Genomic DNA, 15,014 nt, shown 5'->3' on the forward strand with positions numbered 1-15,014 from the left:
GGAAGCTGCTCAGAGCAGGTTCACTAGGTTGATTCCTAAAATAAGGAATATATCTTATGAGGAAAGGTTGAGTAGGTTTGGTCTATGCTCATTGGAGTTTCAGAGAATGAGAGGTTATCTTATTGAAGCATATAAGATTCTGAGGGGGTTTGACAGGGAGGATTTTGCAGCAAGGATGTTTCCTCTCATGGGGGAATTTAGAGCTGGGGCACTATTTTAAAAGAAGGGTTCTGTCTTTTATGAAGGAGATGAAGAGGAATTTCTTCTCTGAGGCTCACCCATTCTTCCTTCAATTCAATCTATATTTACTGCTCACTATTCAGTCTCCTCTAAATTGGGGAAACCAAACGCAGACTAAGTGGCCGCTTTGCAGAACACTCCATTCAGTCCACAAGCATTATCCCAACCTCCCAGTTGCTTGCCATTTCAATTTACCATCTTGCTGTCATGCTAACATTTCTGTCCTCAGCCTGCTGCAATGTTCCAGTGAGGCTCAGTATAAGCTGGAGGAGCAGCATTTCATCTTCCAATTTGGCACTTTGCAGCCTTCTGGACTTAGCTTTGAGCTCTAGACCAAGAACTGTGTCCTCCATTTTGATTTTCCAAGTGCCAGATTGTATCTTGCTGTCATGCTTTTTTGCTTTCAAAAATAATTGATCTTTTTCTACAAATAATGTTTAATATGTTTATCTACCACTACTATTATCACTCTCATTGCCTTCTATTCTATGATATCCTTGTTATTTAATCACCCATGCCCTCTAATCGATCCTTGACCTTCCCGTTCTTGCACCTCCGTTCTTCTCCACAGCATAAAACCCATTACATTTTTACCTCTTTTCTGTTCCAAAGAAGAGTCATATTGGACTTGAAACAGTAATGCTATTTCTTCCCCCACAGACGTTGCCATAACCTGCTGAGCTTTTATGCATTCACCATTACTGTTCATTTCCTGTCTCAGTCAACTTTATCTCCATACTGCCACAGTCCGTTTTATTTCACAGACATAAACTTTATTAATAAGCCTTATACTAGGATTGAGTGGCCTCCTTCCATGCTGCAATGGCTCCATGGGCCAAGTGTTTGCAGAGTCAGACCAACTCCGGAGGTCTTTTAAAAATGGGCCCCAGATGGGGAAGGCCTGCATACATTTCTGGAAGATCCCATTTTTGCTGGCAGGGTGAAGGAGATAGGGCATGAATCTCACAGGTGGGAAACTGGAATATAGCAGGGCCATTTGAAATTAGTGCTGAGTTCAGCAGACTCCACTTGGGCTGCTCTAAGGGATTTAATACAGTTTGGGAGTCACAAATTAATGCAGGAGACATAAATTGCTCTTACAGGGCAGATAAGGTTTATTAAGTGTCATGTTCTGAAGTTTTTTAAATCCCCAGCCCTTTGAACATGGAGAAAAGAAACAAACTGTCAATTTGAATTAAAAAGTAAATTAGATGCTGGACTGCATATTTTGACAGGCTACCTATTGTAGCTTAGAAAAAAATCTGTTCCTGCAGTTTCAATAGACTTTAAGTTTGAGATTTTCTAAAGGTTTTTTTTAGAGCCAAACCCATTATGAATGCTTGGCTACGTTTCAAGAGTTCTAAAAGCACTTAACTCTGTAGGGGGCAGAATTCACATTTTGATAGTTTAAAAATTAAGAATTAGCTTTCGATTATATAGTCACAATAGAAGATTGTTCAATAACAGTTTGATCATTTGAGGGGATTTAAAATCTTTGAAGGGGTTTCTTTGAGAGTTTTTTCTGTACCAAGTGTGTGTGAGTGAAAGCTCTTAGATTTTTAGAAATGTTATTTATTTTTCTTCTCCACATGGTTCCTGAGGTCTACCCATAGTGTTTACTGGGTGAGTGGCTGCAGAGGAGGCATATGGTGATGTGAGTTGCCATGGAGGTTACATGGGGTTTGTGATGGGGCAAGGGGAGGCAAGGGATGATGGCTTGAAAGCCTAACAACCTCTTATAAAACTAGGTTTGTCTCAAAGAACCAGGATAGGCTTGTTATATATCATATAATACCTGCAATGCGGAGTCTGCACCAACACTCCACCCTATCCCCATAGCCCCACACATTATCCCACGGTGGTGTAGTGGTATTGTCACTGGACTAATAATCCAGAGACCCAGGGTCTGCTCTGGGGCCACAGGTTTTAATCCCACCACAGCAGATGGTGAAATTTAAATTCAATAAAAATCTGGAATTAAAAGTCTAATGATGACCATGATACCATTGTCGATTGTCATAAAAACCCTCACTAATGTCTTTTAAATAGGGAAGGAAATCTGTCATCCTTACCTGGTCTGGGCTACATGTGGCTCCAGATCCACAGCAATGTAGTTGACTCTTAAATGCTCTTGCGGATGGACAATAAATGCTGACCCAGCCAGCAATGCCCACATCCCATGAACAAATAAAAAAATAACTAAAGGACAATTTAGCATGGCCAATTCACCTAACCTGCACATCCTTGGACTGTGGGAGGAAACCAAAGCACCTGGAGGAAACAGACACGGGGAGAATGTGCAAACTCCACACAGTCACCCAAGGCTGGGGTCGAACCTTGGTCTCTGCCGCTGTGAAGTAGCAGTGCTAATCACTGTGCCGACCCACTGGCCTGAATTAATCCACATTAGCCCACTTGACTATTAATTCTGTATTGATTTTTGTTTCCAAAAGCTTTTCCAGCACTGAGGTTATGCTGACTGGCCTGTCGTTACTGGTTATCCTTGCACCTTTTTTTGGCATTTGCAATTCTCCAATCTTGCATCTAAGGAACAACACCATAAGTGTTTTGACATTTAGTTTGCCATAGTAAATATTCACCTACAGTCACAGCAATTGCCTGATCTAACAGCAGAAAAGCATTAGGTTCTGAGTAACAGCAACAACCTGTATTTATATAGTGCCTTTCACATAATAAAACATCCCAGGGTGTTTCACAGGAGCATTATGAAACAATGTATGACACCTTGACTATGATTCCTAGTTCTGGACTCCCCCACCATTGGAAACATTCTTTCTGAATCCACTCTGTCTAACCCTTTTAGAATTTTATAAATTTCTGTGAGATCCCCTCTCACTCTTCTAAACTCCAGTGAATATAATCCTAACCGACTTGGTCTCTCCTCATATGGAGATAGCAGATCAGATAGCCAAAGGCTTGGTCAAAGAGGTAGGTTTTAAGGAGTGTCTTAAGGAAGGAAAATATGGCAGGGAGTACTAGGGGTAAAGGGAAGGAATTCCAAAACTTCTGGCCTCAGCAACTGAAGGTGTGCCCACCAATGATGGAGTGATTAAAATAGGGGTGCTTAAGAGACCAGAATTAAATAGATGTAGATATTTTGGAGGATTCTGGAACTGGAGGAGATTACAGAAGTAAACATAGAAACTAGAAGCAGGAGTAGGCCATTTGAGCCTGCTCCGCCATTCATCTTGATTATGGCTGATCATCAAATTCAATATCCTGATCCATCCTTCCTCCCATTTCCCTTGATCCCTTTAGCCCCTCGAGAAATATCTAATTTCTTCTTGAAATCACACAATGTTTTGGCCTCAACTACATTTGGTGGTAGTGAATTTTTCCTCACCTTGGTTTTCCTCACCTTGGTTCACCTTATCCTCAAACTATGATCCCTAGTTTTGGACTCTCCCACCATTGGGAACATTCTTTCTAAATCTACCCTGTCTAACCCTGTTAGAATTTTATAAATTTCTATGAGATCCCCTCCCACTCTTCTAAACTCCAGTGAATATAATCGACTTCATCTCTTCTCATATGACACACCTGCCATCCCAGGAATCAGCCTGGTAAACCTTCGCTGTACTCCCTCTATAGCAAGGACATCCTTCCTCAGATAAGGACACCAAAACTGCACATAACACTCCAGGTATGGTCTCACCAATGCCCTGTAGAATTGCAGCAAAACATCCCTATCCCTGTACTCAAATCCTCTTGCTATGAAGCTGCAGTAGAGTGTGACAGTTGGTGTCTCAGTGAGGGAGTGCTGCTCGGGCTGCAGTAGAGTGTGACAGTTGGTGTCTCAGTGTGGGAGTGCTGCTCGGGCTGCAGTGGAGAGTGACAGTTGGTGTCTCAGTGTGGGAGTGCTGCTCGGGCTGCAGTGGAGAGTGACAGTTGGTGTCTCAGTGAGGGAGTGCTGCTCGGGCTGCAGTGGAGAGTGACAGTTGGTGTCTCACTGTGGGAGTGCTGCTCGGGCTGCAGTAGAGTGTGACAGTTGGTGTCTCAGTGAGGGAGTGCTGCTCGGGCTGCAGTAGAGTGTGACAGTTGGTGTCTCAGTGAGGGAGTGCTGCTCGGGCTGCAGTGGAGAGTGACAGTTGGTGTCTCAGTGAGGGAGTGCTGCTCGGGCTGCAGTGGAGAGTGACAGTTGGTGTCTCAGTGAGGGAGTGTTGCTCGGGCTGCAGTGGAGAGTGACAGTTGGGGAAGTGTGGGGAAGTTTTTTTTTTTTTGTTTTCTTTTTTTCTTGCTGGTAATGGCTTCAGGGATGGCAGTTCAGGCAGTATGCTGCATCTCCTGTGGGATGTATGTGGTGAGGAAATCCAGTAGTGTTTCAGGAGATTTTAGTTGTAAGAAGTGCATTAGATTGCAGCTTCTGGAGGAGCGTGTAAAGGAGCTGGAGGGGGAGGTAGAGGAACTCCGCATAATTCGGGAGGTGGAAGTTGATAGGAGTTATAGAGAAATAGTAACTCCTAGAAATGAGGCTTGGGTCAATGCCAGGAGGAGGGGTAAGAAGCAATCGGGAAGACAATCCCCTGGGGCGGTTCCCCTCCATAATAGGTTTTCGGTGCTGGAGGCTACAGTTGAGGAGGAATCAACTGAGCATAGAGAGCAGATCTCTGGGGGTGAGCCGAGTGAGAAAGCTCAGGTGGTTAGGGGCTGTAAAAGACTGGGCCTTGTGATTGGGGACTCCACAATTAAGGGGACAGATAGGAGGGTCGGAACTAAAGGTAGGGACTCAGGGTTGGTGTGTTGCCTACCAGGGGCTGGGGTCCGGGATGTGTCTGACAGGGTATTCAGGACTCTTAGGGGGGAGGGAGATAAACCACAAGTTATTGTACATGTGGGGACACACGACATAGGGAGGATAGGGGAAGGGGATATTAGGCAGGGATTTATGGAGTTGGGGTGGAAACTAAAGGCCAAGACTGACAGAGTAGTTATCTCTGGACTCTTGCCTGTACCACGGGATAGTTTAGAGAGGAATAGGGAGAGGGAAGGTTTGAATTCATGGCTGAGGGGATGGTGCAGGAGGGAGGGGTTCAGGTACTTAAGCAATTGGGGCTCGTACTGGGGAAGGTGTGACCTCTATGAGAAGGATGGTCTACACCTTAATCAGAAGGGGACCAATATCCTGGGGGGTAAATTTGCTAAGGCCATGCAAGGAGGTTTAAACTGATTCGGGGGGGGGGAGGGATCCTGAGTAGTGGGGCTGAAAGTGAGGGATGCATGGATGGGGACTGCAATGCACGGCATTGCAGAGGTGGGGTGGAGCAGGGTTTGAAATGTGTATACTTCAATGCCAGGAGTATTCGCAATAAAGTGGGTGAACTTGCAGCGTGGATCAGTACCTGGGACTTCGATGTTGTGGCTATTTCAGAGACATGGATAGAGCAGGGGCAGGAATGGATGCTGCAGGTCCCGGGGTTCAAATGTTTTAGTCGAAGTAGGGAAGGAGGTAGAAGAGGGGGAGGGGTAGCATTATTGGTCAGAGATTGTATCACAGTGTCAGAGAGGAGGTTTGATGAGGACTTATCTGTTGAGGTAGTATGGGCGGAGATTAGAAATAGGAGAGGAGAGGTCACCCTGTTGGGAGTCTTTTATAGACCTCCTAAAAGTTCTAGAGAGGTTGAGGAAAGGATTGCGGAGTCAATCCTGCTTAGGAGTGAAAGTAATAGGGCAATTGTTATGGGGGATTTTAACTTGACTAATATTGACTGGAATTGTTATAGCTCTAGCTCGTTAGAGGGGTCAGTTTTTGTTCAAAGCGTGCAGGAAGGTTTTTTGACTCAGTATGTAGACAGGCCAACTAGAGGTGAGGCTATATTGGATCTGGTGCTGGGAAATGAGCCAGACCAGGTGCTAGACTTGGAAGTTGGTGTGCATTTTGGTGATAGTGACCACAATTCGGTTACGTTCACCTTAGTGATGGAAAGGGATAGGCATGAACCTCGGGCCAGTGGTTTTAGCTGGGGGAAGGGTAATTATGAGGCTATTAGGAGAGAATTAGGAAACATAGGTTGGACTAGGAGATTACAGGGACTGGGAACGTCCGACATGTGGAGTTTTTTCAAGGAGCAGCTACTGCGAGTCTGTGATAGGTATGTCCCTGTCAGGCAAGGAGGAATTGGTAGGGCTAGGGAACCGTGGTGCACCAAAAAAGTTTCTTTGTTGGTTAAAAAGAAAAAGGAGGCTTATGTTCGGATGAGACGTGAGCACTCGGGTAGTGCACTAGAAAGCTTTAGATTGGCTAAGAGGGAGTTGAAGAGCGAGCTTAGAAGGGCTAAAAGGGGACATGAGAAGACTTTGGCGGATAGGGTTAAAGAGAATCCTAAGGCGTTCTATAGGTATGTCAAGAACAGAAGGTTGGTTAGAGCAAGTTTAGGGCCAGTTATAGATGGCAGAGGGAAGTTATGTGTGGAACCGGAGGAGATTGGTGAAGCATTGAACCAATATTTCTCTTCGGTGTTCACGCAAGGGGACATGAATATAGCTGAGGAGGACACTGGGTTGCAAGGGAGTAGAATAGACAGTATTACAGTTGATAAGGAGGATGTGCAGGATATTCTGCAGGGTCTGAAAATAGATAAATCCCCTGGTCCGGATGGGATTTATCCAAGGATTCTCTGGGAGGCAAGAGAAGTGATTGCAGAGCCTCTGGCTCTGATCTTCAGGTCGTCGTTGGCCTCTGGTATAGTACCAGAAGATTGGAGGTTAGCGAATGTTGTCCCATTGTTTAAGAAGGGGAACAGAGACTTCCCCGGGAATTATAGACCGGTGAGTCTCACTTCTGTTGTCGGCAAGATGTTGGAAAAAATTATAAGGGATAGGATTTATAGTTATTTGGAGAGTAATGAATTGATAGGTGATAGTCAGCATGGTTTTGTGGCAGGTAGGTCGTGCCTTACTAACCTTATTGAGTTTTTTGAGAAAGTGACCAAGGAGGTGGATGGGGGCAAGGCAGTGGACGTGGTATATATGGATTTTAGTAAGGCGTTTGATAAGGTTCACCATGGTAGGCTTCTGCAGAAAATGCAGATGTATGGGATTGGGGGTGATCTAGGAAATTGGATCAGGAATTGGCTAGCGGATAGGAAACAGAGGGTGGTGGTTGATAGTAAATATTCATCATGGAGTGCGGTTACAAGTGGTGTACCTCAGGGATCTGTTTTGGGGCCACTGCTGTTTGTAATATTTATTAATGATCTGAATGAGGGTATAGTTGGGTGGATTAGCAAATTTGCTGATGACACCAAAGTCGGTGGTGTGGTAGACAGTGAGGAAGGGTGTCGTAGTTTGCAGGAAGACTTAGACAGGTTGCAAAGTTGGGCCGAGAGGTGGCGGATGGAGTTTAATGCGGAGAAGTGTGAGGTAATTCACTTTGGTAGGAATAACAGATGTGTTGAGTATAGGGCTAACGGGAGGACTTTGAATAGTGTGGAGGAGCAGAGGGATCTAGGTGTATGTGTGCATAGATCCCTGAAAGTTGGGAATCAAGTAGATAAGGTTGTTAAGAAGGCATATGGTGTCTTGGCGTTTATTGGTAGGGGGATTGAATTTAGGAGTCGTAGCGTTATGTTGCAACTGTACACAACTCTGGTGCGGCCGCACTTGGAGTACTGTGTGCAGTTCTGGTCCCCACATTACAGGAAGGATGTGGAGGCTTTGGAGAGGGTGCAGAGGAGGTTTACCAGGATGTTGCCTGGTATGGAGGGGAGATCCTATGAGGAGAGGCTGAGGGATTTGGGATTGTTTTCGCTGGAAAGGCGGCGGCTAAGAGGGGATCTTATTGAAACATATAAGATGATTAGAGGTTTAGATAGGGTGGATAGTGATAGCCTTTTTCCTCTGATGGAGAAATCCAGCATGAGGGGGCATGGCTTTAAATTGAGGGGGGGTAGTTATAGAACCGATGTCAGGGGTAAGTTCTTTACCCAGAGGGTGGTGAGGGATTGGAATGCCCTGCCAGCATCAGTAGTAAATGCGCCTAGTTTGGGGGCGTTTAAGAGATCCGTAGATAGGTTCATGGACGAAAAGAAATTGGTTTAGGTTGGAGGGTCACAGTTTTTTTTTTTTAACTGGTCGGTGCAACATCGTGGGCCGAAGGGCCTGTTCTGCGCTGTAATGTTCTATGTTCTATGTTCTATGTTCTATGAAGGCCAACATACTATTTGCCGCCTTTACTGCCTGCTGTACCTGCGTGCTTACTTTCAGCAACTGATGCACGAGGACCTCAAGGTCCCGTTGAGTATCTACCTCTCTCAGTTTATCCATTCAAGTAATAATGTCTTCCTATTATTGCTACCAAAGTGGATAACTTAACACTTATCGATTTTATACAGCATCTGCCATGCATATGCCCACACACTCAGCCTGTCCAAATCATGCTGAAACATCTCTGCATTCTCCTCACAGCTTACCCTCCCACCCAACTTTGTATCATCTACAAATTTGGAGGTAATACATTCAGTTCCCCGTTCCAAATCATTAATATATAATGTGAACAGTTGGGGTCCTAGCACAGATCCCTATGGGACCCCACTAGTCGCTGACTGCCAATCAGAAAAAGACCCATTTATGCCAACTCTTTGCTTCCTATCTGCTAACCAGCTTATTATCCATCTCAAGACATTACCTGCAATCCCATGTGCTTTAACTTTACATAGTAATCTGTTATGTGAGACCTTGTCAAAAGCCTTCTGAAAGTCTAAATTAACCACATTACTCGTTCTCCTCGGTCAACTCTACTAGTTACATCCTCAAAAAATTCCAATAGATTCGTCAAGCATGATTTCCCTTTTGTAAATCCATGCTGACTTTGTCTGAGTATGCCACTGCCTTCCAAATGTCGAGTTATGAAATCCTTGATAATAGACTCTAGCAACTTCCCCAGTAGGCTCACTTGTCTATAGTTCTCTGTTTTCTCTCTCCCTCCCTTTTTGAATAACGGGCTTACAATTAGCTACCCTCCAATCTGTAGAAATTATTCCAGAGTGCAAAGAATTTTGGAAAATAACCACCAATGAATCTACTATTTCCAGGGCCACTTCCTTAAGTACTCTGGGATGAAGATTATCAGGACCTGGATATTTATCTACCTTCAATGTTATCAATTTCCCCAAAACCATTTCTCTACTAATGCTGATTTCCTTCAGCTCCTTACTAAAACTTGTTTCTCTCACCACTTTGGGCACATTATTCATGTCTTCCTTTGTGAAGACTGAAGCAAAGTTCAAATTTAATTCCTCAGCCATTTCATTATTACCTGTTACGAATTCTCCCATTTCTGACTGTAAGGGGAGGGTGGAGTAAAACCATGGATGGATTTGAAAATAAGTTAGAGAATCTAAAATGAAGACTTTGCTTGACCAGGAGCCAATGTAGGTTAGAGAGCACAGGGGTAATAGATGCTTAAGACATGAGCAACATTTGGACGACCTCAAGTTTTAGGGGGGGTAGAATGTGGAAGGCCTCCAGTAATGCATTGTAATTATTGACTATATATGTACCAAAGGCACGAATGAGGGTTTCAGCAGCAGAACAGCTAAGATAGGCAAAGACGGGTGATGTCATGGAAGTGGAAATAGGCAGCCTTTATAATGGTGTAGGTAGGTGGTTGGAAGCTCACCTACGATCAGATATGACACTAGGATTGAGAAAACTAGGAGAGAATTAGAGTTATTAACGAGGAAATGGAGTTTAGAGCAAGGGCCAAAAACAATAACATCAGCCTTCCCAATATTTAATTGGAGGTATTTTCTGCTCATCCAGTACTAGTTTCAGAAGAGCAGTCTAATAATTTAGCATGTTTCAGCATGTAGATGAGAGATTTAGTTTTATTTGTCGCAGTGTGCACTGAAAGAAGTATTATTTCTTGTGCACTATACAGACAAATCATACCGTTCATAGTGAAGGAAAGGAGTGAGTGCACAATGTAGTGTTATAGTCATAGCTAGGGTGTAGAGAAAGATCAATTTAATATAAGGTAGGTCCATTCAAAAGTCTGATGGCAGGCTACGAGCACAAACTTAACCAATGGTTTTGTTTATAGTAATGTTTCCCACAATATGTAATAAAATCTGGTGAAAATAATTGAGCTTTCAATTAGCAGTTCTAGAGTCGGTTAATCCGTGACCTCAGACTTTTGAATCTTTTTCCCGACGGAAGAAGGAAGAAAATGTGCCCAGGTGCATGCGGTTCTTGATTCAATGGATGGGAGGCTGGTTTGCGTGATGGACTGCGCTTCGTTCACAACCCTTTGTAGTTTCTTGCAGTCTTGAGCAGAGCAGAAGCCATACCAAGCTATGATATAACCAGAAAAAATGCTTTCTATGGTGCATCTGTAAAAGTTGGTGAGAGTCGTAGCTGACATGCCAAATTTCCTTAGTCTTCTGAGAAAGTAGTGGCATTGGTGGACTTTCTTAACTATAGTGTTGGCGTGGAGGGACCAGGACAGGTTGTTGGTGATCTGGACACCTAGAAACTTGAAGCTCTCTACCATTTCAACATTAACTGGGCTATACATAGTGTTAAGTGCTTGGATGGAGTAGATTTCTTGAAATGTGGACAGGAGAACTTTTTAAATCAATATGTGGAGAGTCCAACAAGGGAGGGAGCTGTGCTGGACCTGATTCTGGGGAATGAAGCCGGACAGGTGGTTGAGGTAGTGGTGGGGGAGCATTTTAATGATAGCGATCTCAAAATGGTACAATTGTTATGGACAAGGAAATAGACAATCTGCAAAAAAAGTTTTGGATTGGGGGAAGAGTGGATTTTAGTAAAATAAGACAGGATCTGACCAAGGTAGGCTAGGAACAGCTACTCGTGGGAAAATCTACAGAAGAGCAGTGGGGGGGGCATTCAAAAAGGAAATGGGGAGGGTGCAAGTCCAGCATGTTCTTTCTAGGGTGATAGATAGAAATAACAAGCCCAGAGAACCATGGGATGAGAGGGAAAAGAAAGGGTTTTAAAAAGTACAAGGGGAGCAAATTAGTGGAGGCATTAGTGAGGAGCTCCAGGGTGGAGCTTAAGAAAGCAACTAAGAATGCAAAGAGTGGATATGAGAGCGCTCTGGCTGGTAAAAGTAGGGAACATCCCAAGATATTCTTTAAGTATATCAATGGGAAGAGGATAACCAAGGAAAGAGTAGGGACCAAGGGGGCCAGAGGACATTGGTAGAGTGTTGAATGAATACTTCATATCCGTCTTCACCCAAGAGAATGAGGGCAATGGTATGGAATTCAGGGAGAAGGACTGTGAAGTTCTTGAGCAATTTGACACAGAGAAGAACAAGGTATTGGAGGCGTTGGCAGCCTTAAAAGTGGATAAATCTCCAGGTCCAGATAAATTGTGTCCTAGGCTGCTGTGGGAGGCAGGGGAGGAGATTGCAGGGGCTCTGACCCAAAGTTTCAATTCCTTTCTGGCCACAGGGAAGGTGCCAGACGATGGAGAACAGCTAACATGGTTCCCCTATTTAAGAAGGATTGTAGAGATAATCCAGGGAACTACAGACTAGTGAGTCTCACATCAGTGGTAGAGAAACTATTAGAGAAACTTCTGAAGGAGAGCATCTATCTCAACTTGGAGAGGCAAATCTTGATCAGGGATAGTCAATATAGCTTCGTCAGAGGGAGGTCATGGCCTAACAAATATGATTGAACTTTTTGAGGAGGTGACCAAGTGTGTAGATGAGGGTAGTGCAGTCGATGTAGTTTATATGGATTTCAGCAAAGCCTTTGACAAGGTCCCACATGGGAGACTTGTAAAGAAGGTAAGTGCAGATGGAATACAGGGTAATTTGATAAAGTGGATTCAAAATTGGCTCAGTTGTAGGAGACGGAGGGTGATGACAGAAAGCTGCTTTAGTGACTGGAATGATGTAGAGATGCCGGCGTTGGACTGTGGTAAACACAGTAAGAGTTTTAACAACACCACGTTAAAGTAACTTTAACCTGGTGTTGTTAAAACTCTTAGTGACTGGAAGCCAGTAGCATACCACAGGGATCTGTGTTGGGCCCCCTATTATTCATCATTTATATAAATGGCATTGTTAACTATGTGGGGGTAGGATTAGTAAGTTTGCAGATTGGACGGGTGATTAACAGTGAGGCGGAGTGTCTTGGGCAAAAGAAAATATTGACAGAATGGTCAAATGGGCAGATAAGTGACAGGTGGAATTTAACCCTGAAAAGTAATTTGACAAGAAAGTATTCAATGAATGGAAGACACTAGGACGTTCTGTGGAACAAAGGTGTGTTAGAACCATAGAACCATAGACAATTACAGCTCAGAAACAGGCCTTTTGGCCCTTCTTGTCTGTGCCGAACCATTTTATGCCTAGTCCCACTGACCTGCACTTGGACCATATCCCTCCACACCCCTCTCATCCATGTGTTTGTCCACAGATCCCTGAAAGCCAAAGGGCATGTTAGTAGGGTGATGAAAAGGCATATGGAACAATTGCCTTATCAACTGAGGCATAGATTACAAAAGCAGGGAAGTCATGTTGTAGTTGTATAGAATTTTGGTGAGGCTACAGCTAGAGTACTGTGTGCAGTTCTGGTCGCCACATTATCAGAAGGATGTGGTTGCACTGGAGAGGGTGCAGAGGAGATTCACCAGAATGCTGGGATGGAACATTTAAGTTGTGAAGAGAGGTTGGATAGGCTTGGGTTGTTTTCATTGGAGCAGAGAAGACTGTGGGGTGACCTGATCGAGGTGTACAAGATTATGAGAGATATGGACAATGAATAAGGGGCACCTGTTCCCCTTAGTTGAAGGGTCAGTCATGAGTGGACATAGGTTCAAGGTAAGGGACAGGATGTTTAGGGGGGATGTGAGGAAAAACCTTTTTACTCAGAGGGTGGTGACGGTCTGGAATGCGCTAAGTGGGCAGGTTGCCTCACATCCTTTAAAAAGTATCTGGATGAGCACTTGGCACATCATAACATTCAGGGCTAAGGGCCAAGTGCTGGTAGATTGGATTAGGTGGGAGTTCAGGTGTTTCTAATGTGTTGGTGCGGATTTGATGGGTAATCCAATGATTTCCACTTCATCCCCATTGATGTAGATAGGAGCATGTCCTCCTGAAGTCGATGACTATTTCCTTCATTTTACTGACAGTGAGGGAGAGGGTGGGGGGCAGATACCAACAGCAGCGTGACAGTGTGGGAAAAGGATGAGAGGCCATTGCAAATTATACACTGGCAAGGAAATGAACCAGGTGAGAGCTGTCCCACACAGCTAGACAAAAATGGAGATGCGTACCAAACAATTGTTTAAATACTAGCCTGATCCTCCAATTAGTCTGTTACTTAGTGTAATGAAATTAGTTTACATCTCTTCCCCAAGCTAAGTGACAGCCCAACAACAATTTTAACTCCTATTTGTTTTTCTTCAAAGCAGTGACACTGATCAAACTTGCAGCTGTCCACCCTGTGCCCAATTCCTTGTACCATCTTACCATTTGCATATGAATTAGTTTTTATTTGATCCTTTATTTATACTCGTTTATTGTTTCATTAACCTTAATTTAAAGAAACTCTGACATCAAACAGGGAAAATTGGGATGCAAAAGGTCCCTGCAGGTATTCCATCCTACCAGGTTCCATATGTGTGTGTCTATTGTGAATCTTCAGATTTAAATGTTTTGTGACATTTTCTCAAAGAATTTATCATTTCCTTTAACATTTGAATTAATCAGATCATGTTTAACTTAGACAAAGTGCACATCATCTTGGATGAAATGATTTTGAATGGTCGTGTTGTGGAGACGAACAAAAGCAGAATCCTTGCTCCTCTGCTTGCACTTGACAAAATGACGGAAAGCTAAAACAAAGTAAGGTGCAAATAGCTCAAAAGCTGCACCGTGCATTCACAATATTTTTTTTCTAATATATACACTGCTGCTTTATGAATGGCTATGGATGTCCTGACTTACTGGAATAAACAAACATTCTTATAAAAAGTTACTATAAAAACACGGCTTCAGTACATCAAGATTATGTTCCATACAAAGAACAGGAATATGCAGGTCAGAAACATCACAATAGCAATTGAATGGAACAGCAGTTCATATTTCTGTTGTTTTAAAGAATTGTTGAGATGCATGAAGTTTATTAAGGGGAGGGGCAGGGCTGTAACTTCTGAGATCCAGGGCATCATGCCGGGGCAGTACACCAAAGATGTGCTGGAGAACCTCACACTCCCACCACCCTGGTTGTTCTCAGGTAAGAATGGCATGGCAATTGCCTGGGAAGTGCAAACTTCCCATGGGCAATTGCCCTGCACTGGGAACCATCCACAAATTGTGATGTAGATCACATACTTACGATGATTACAATTATGTACATCAATAGTTCCCAGAAAATGGTAGAAGTAAAACCACTTCTCACTTCTGGGAAACTTTTATACAGACCCACACTGCCAGCCTAAGCCTCTTAATCCCAGGGGACTACTCCCCACCATGGGACTTCCCCACAGTGCTCCCCTCAACCCTGACTGGCTCCCAGACCTGACCTCGACCACCAATCCAAAAGCTGGCCCAACCCAACGCCTGACCCCAAGGCCAGAACCTGATTTAATACAATTCCCCAGCCACCTTAAGGCTCAGTTCCTGCCCAACCTTCCCCAGGCCTGATCTGATCCCACCCCACTGAACCAACCTAACATCTCATTCCCCGGGCCAAGGCCGAGCCCAACCTGACCTCCCGGCCAAATCCTACCCACTTATAAACTTACCTTGTCAAGGATCTTCAAACCTGGCT

General features: G+C 44.0%; 1 protein-coding gene across 3 annotated transcripts in view; it reads left to right on the plus strand.

Annotated features, from left to right (window-relative positions):
• The window catches only part of ap4s1 (adaptor related protein complex 4 subunit sigma 1), a 101,538-nt gene extending 87,308 nt beyond the window's left edge, over positions 1 to 14,230 (plus strand). For all 3 annotated transcript variants that reach the window (XM_078233727.1, XM_078233725.1, XM_078233726.1), the window contains one exon: positions 13,952 to 14,230. In XM_078233727.1, the coding sequence (XP_078089853.1) occupies positions 13,952 to 13,962 (11 nt within the window). In that variant the 3' untranslated portion in view covers positions 13,963 to 14,230. The remainder of the gene's footprint in view (positions 1 to 13,951) is intronic.
• The last annotated feature ends 784 nt before the right edge of the window (positions 14,231 to 15,014 follow it).

The sequence above is a fragment of the Mustelus asterias genome, chromosome 18 (assembly GCF_964213995.1).
Source record: "Mustelus asterias chromosome 18, sMusAst1.hap1.1, whole genome shotgun sequence".
NCBI classification, from domain to species: Eukaryota; Metazoa; Chordata; class Chondrichthyes; order Carcharhiniformes; family Triakidae; genus Mustelus; species Mustelus asterias.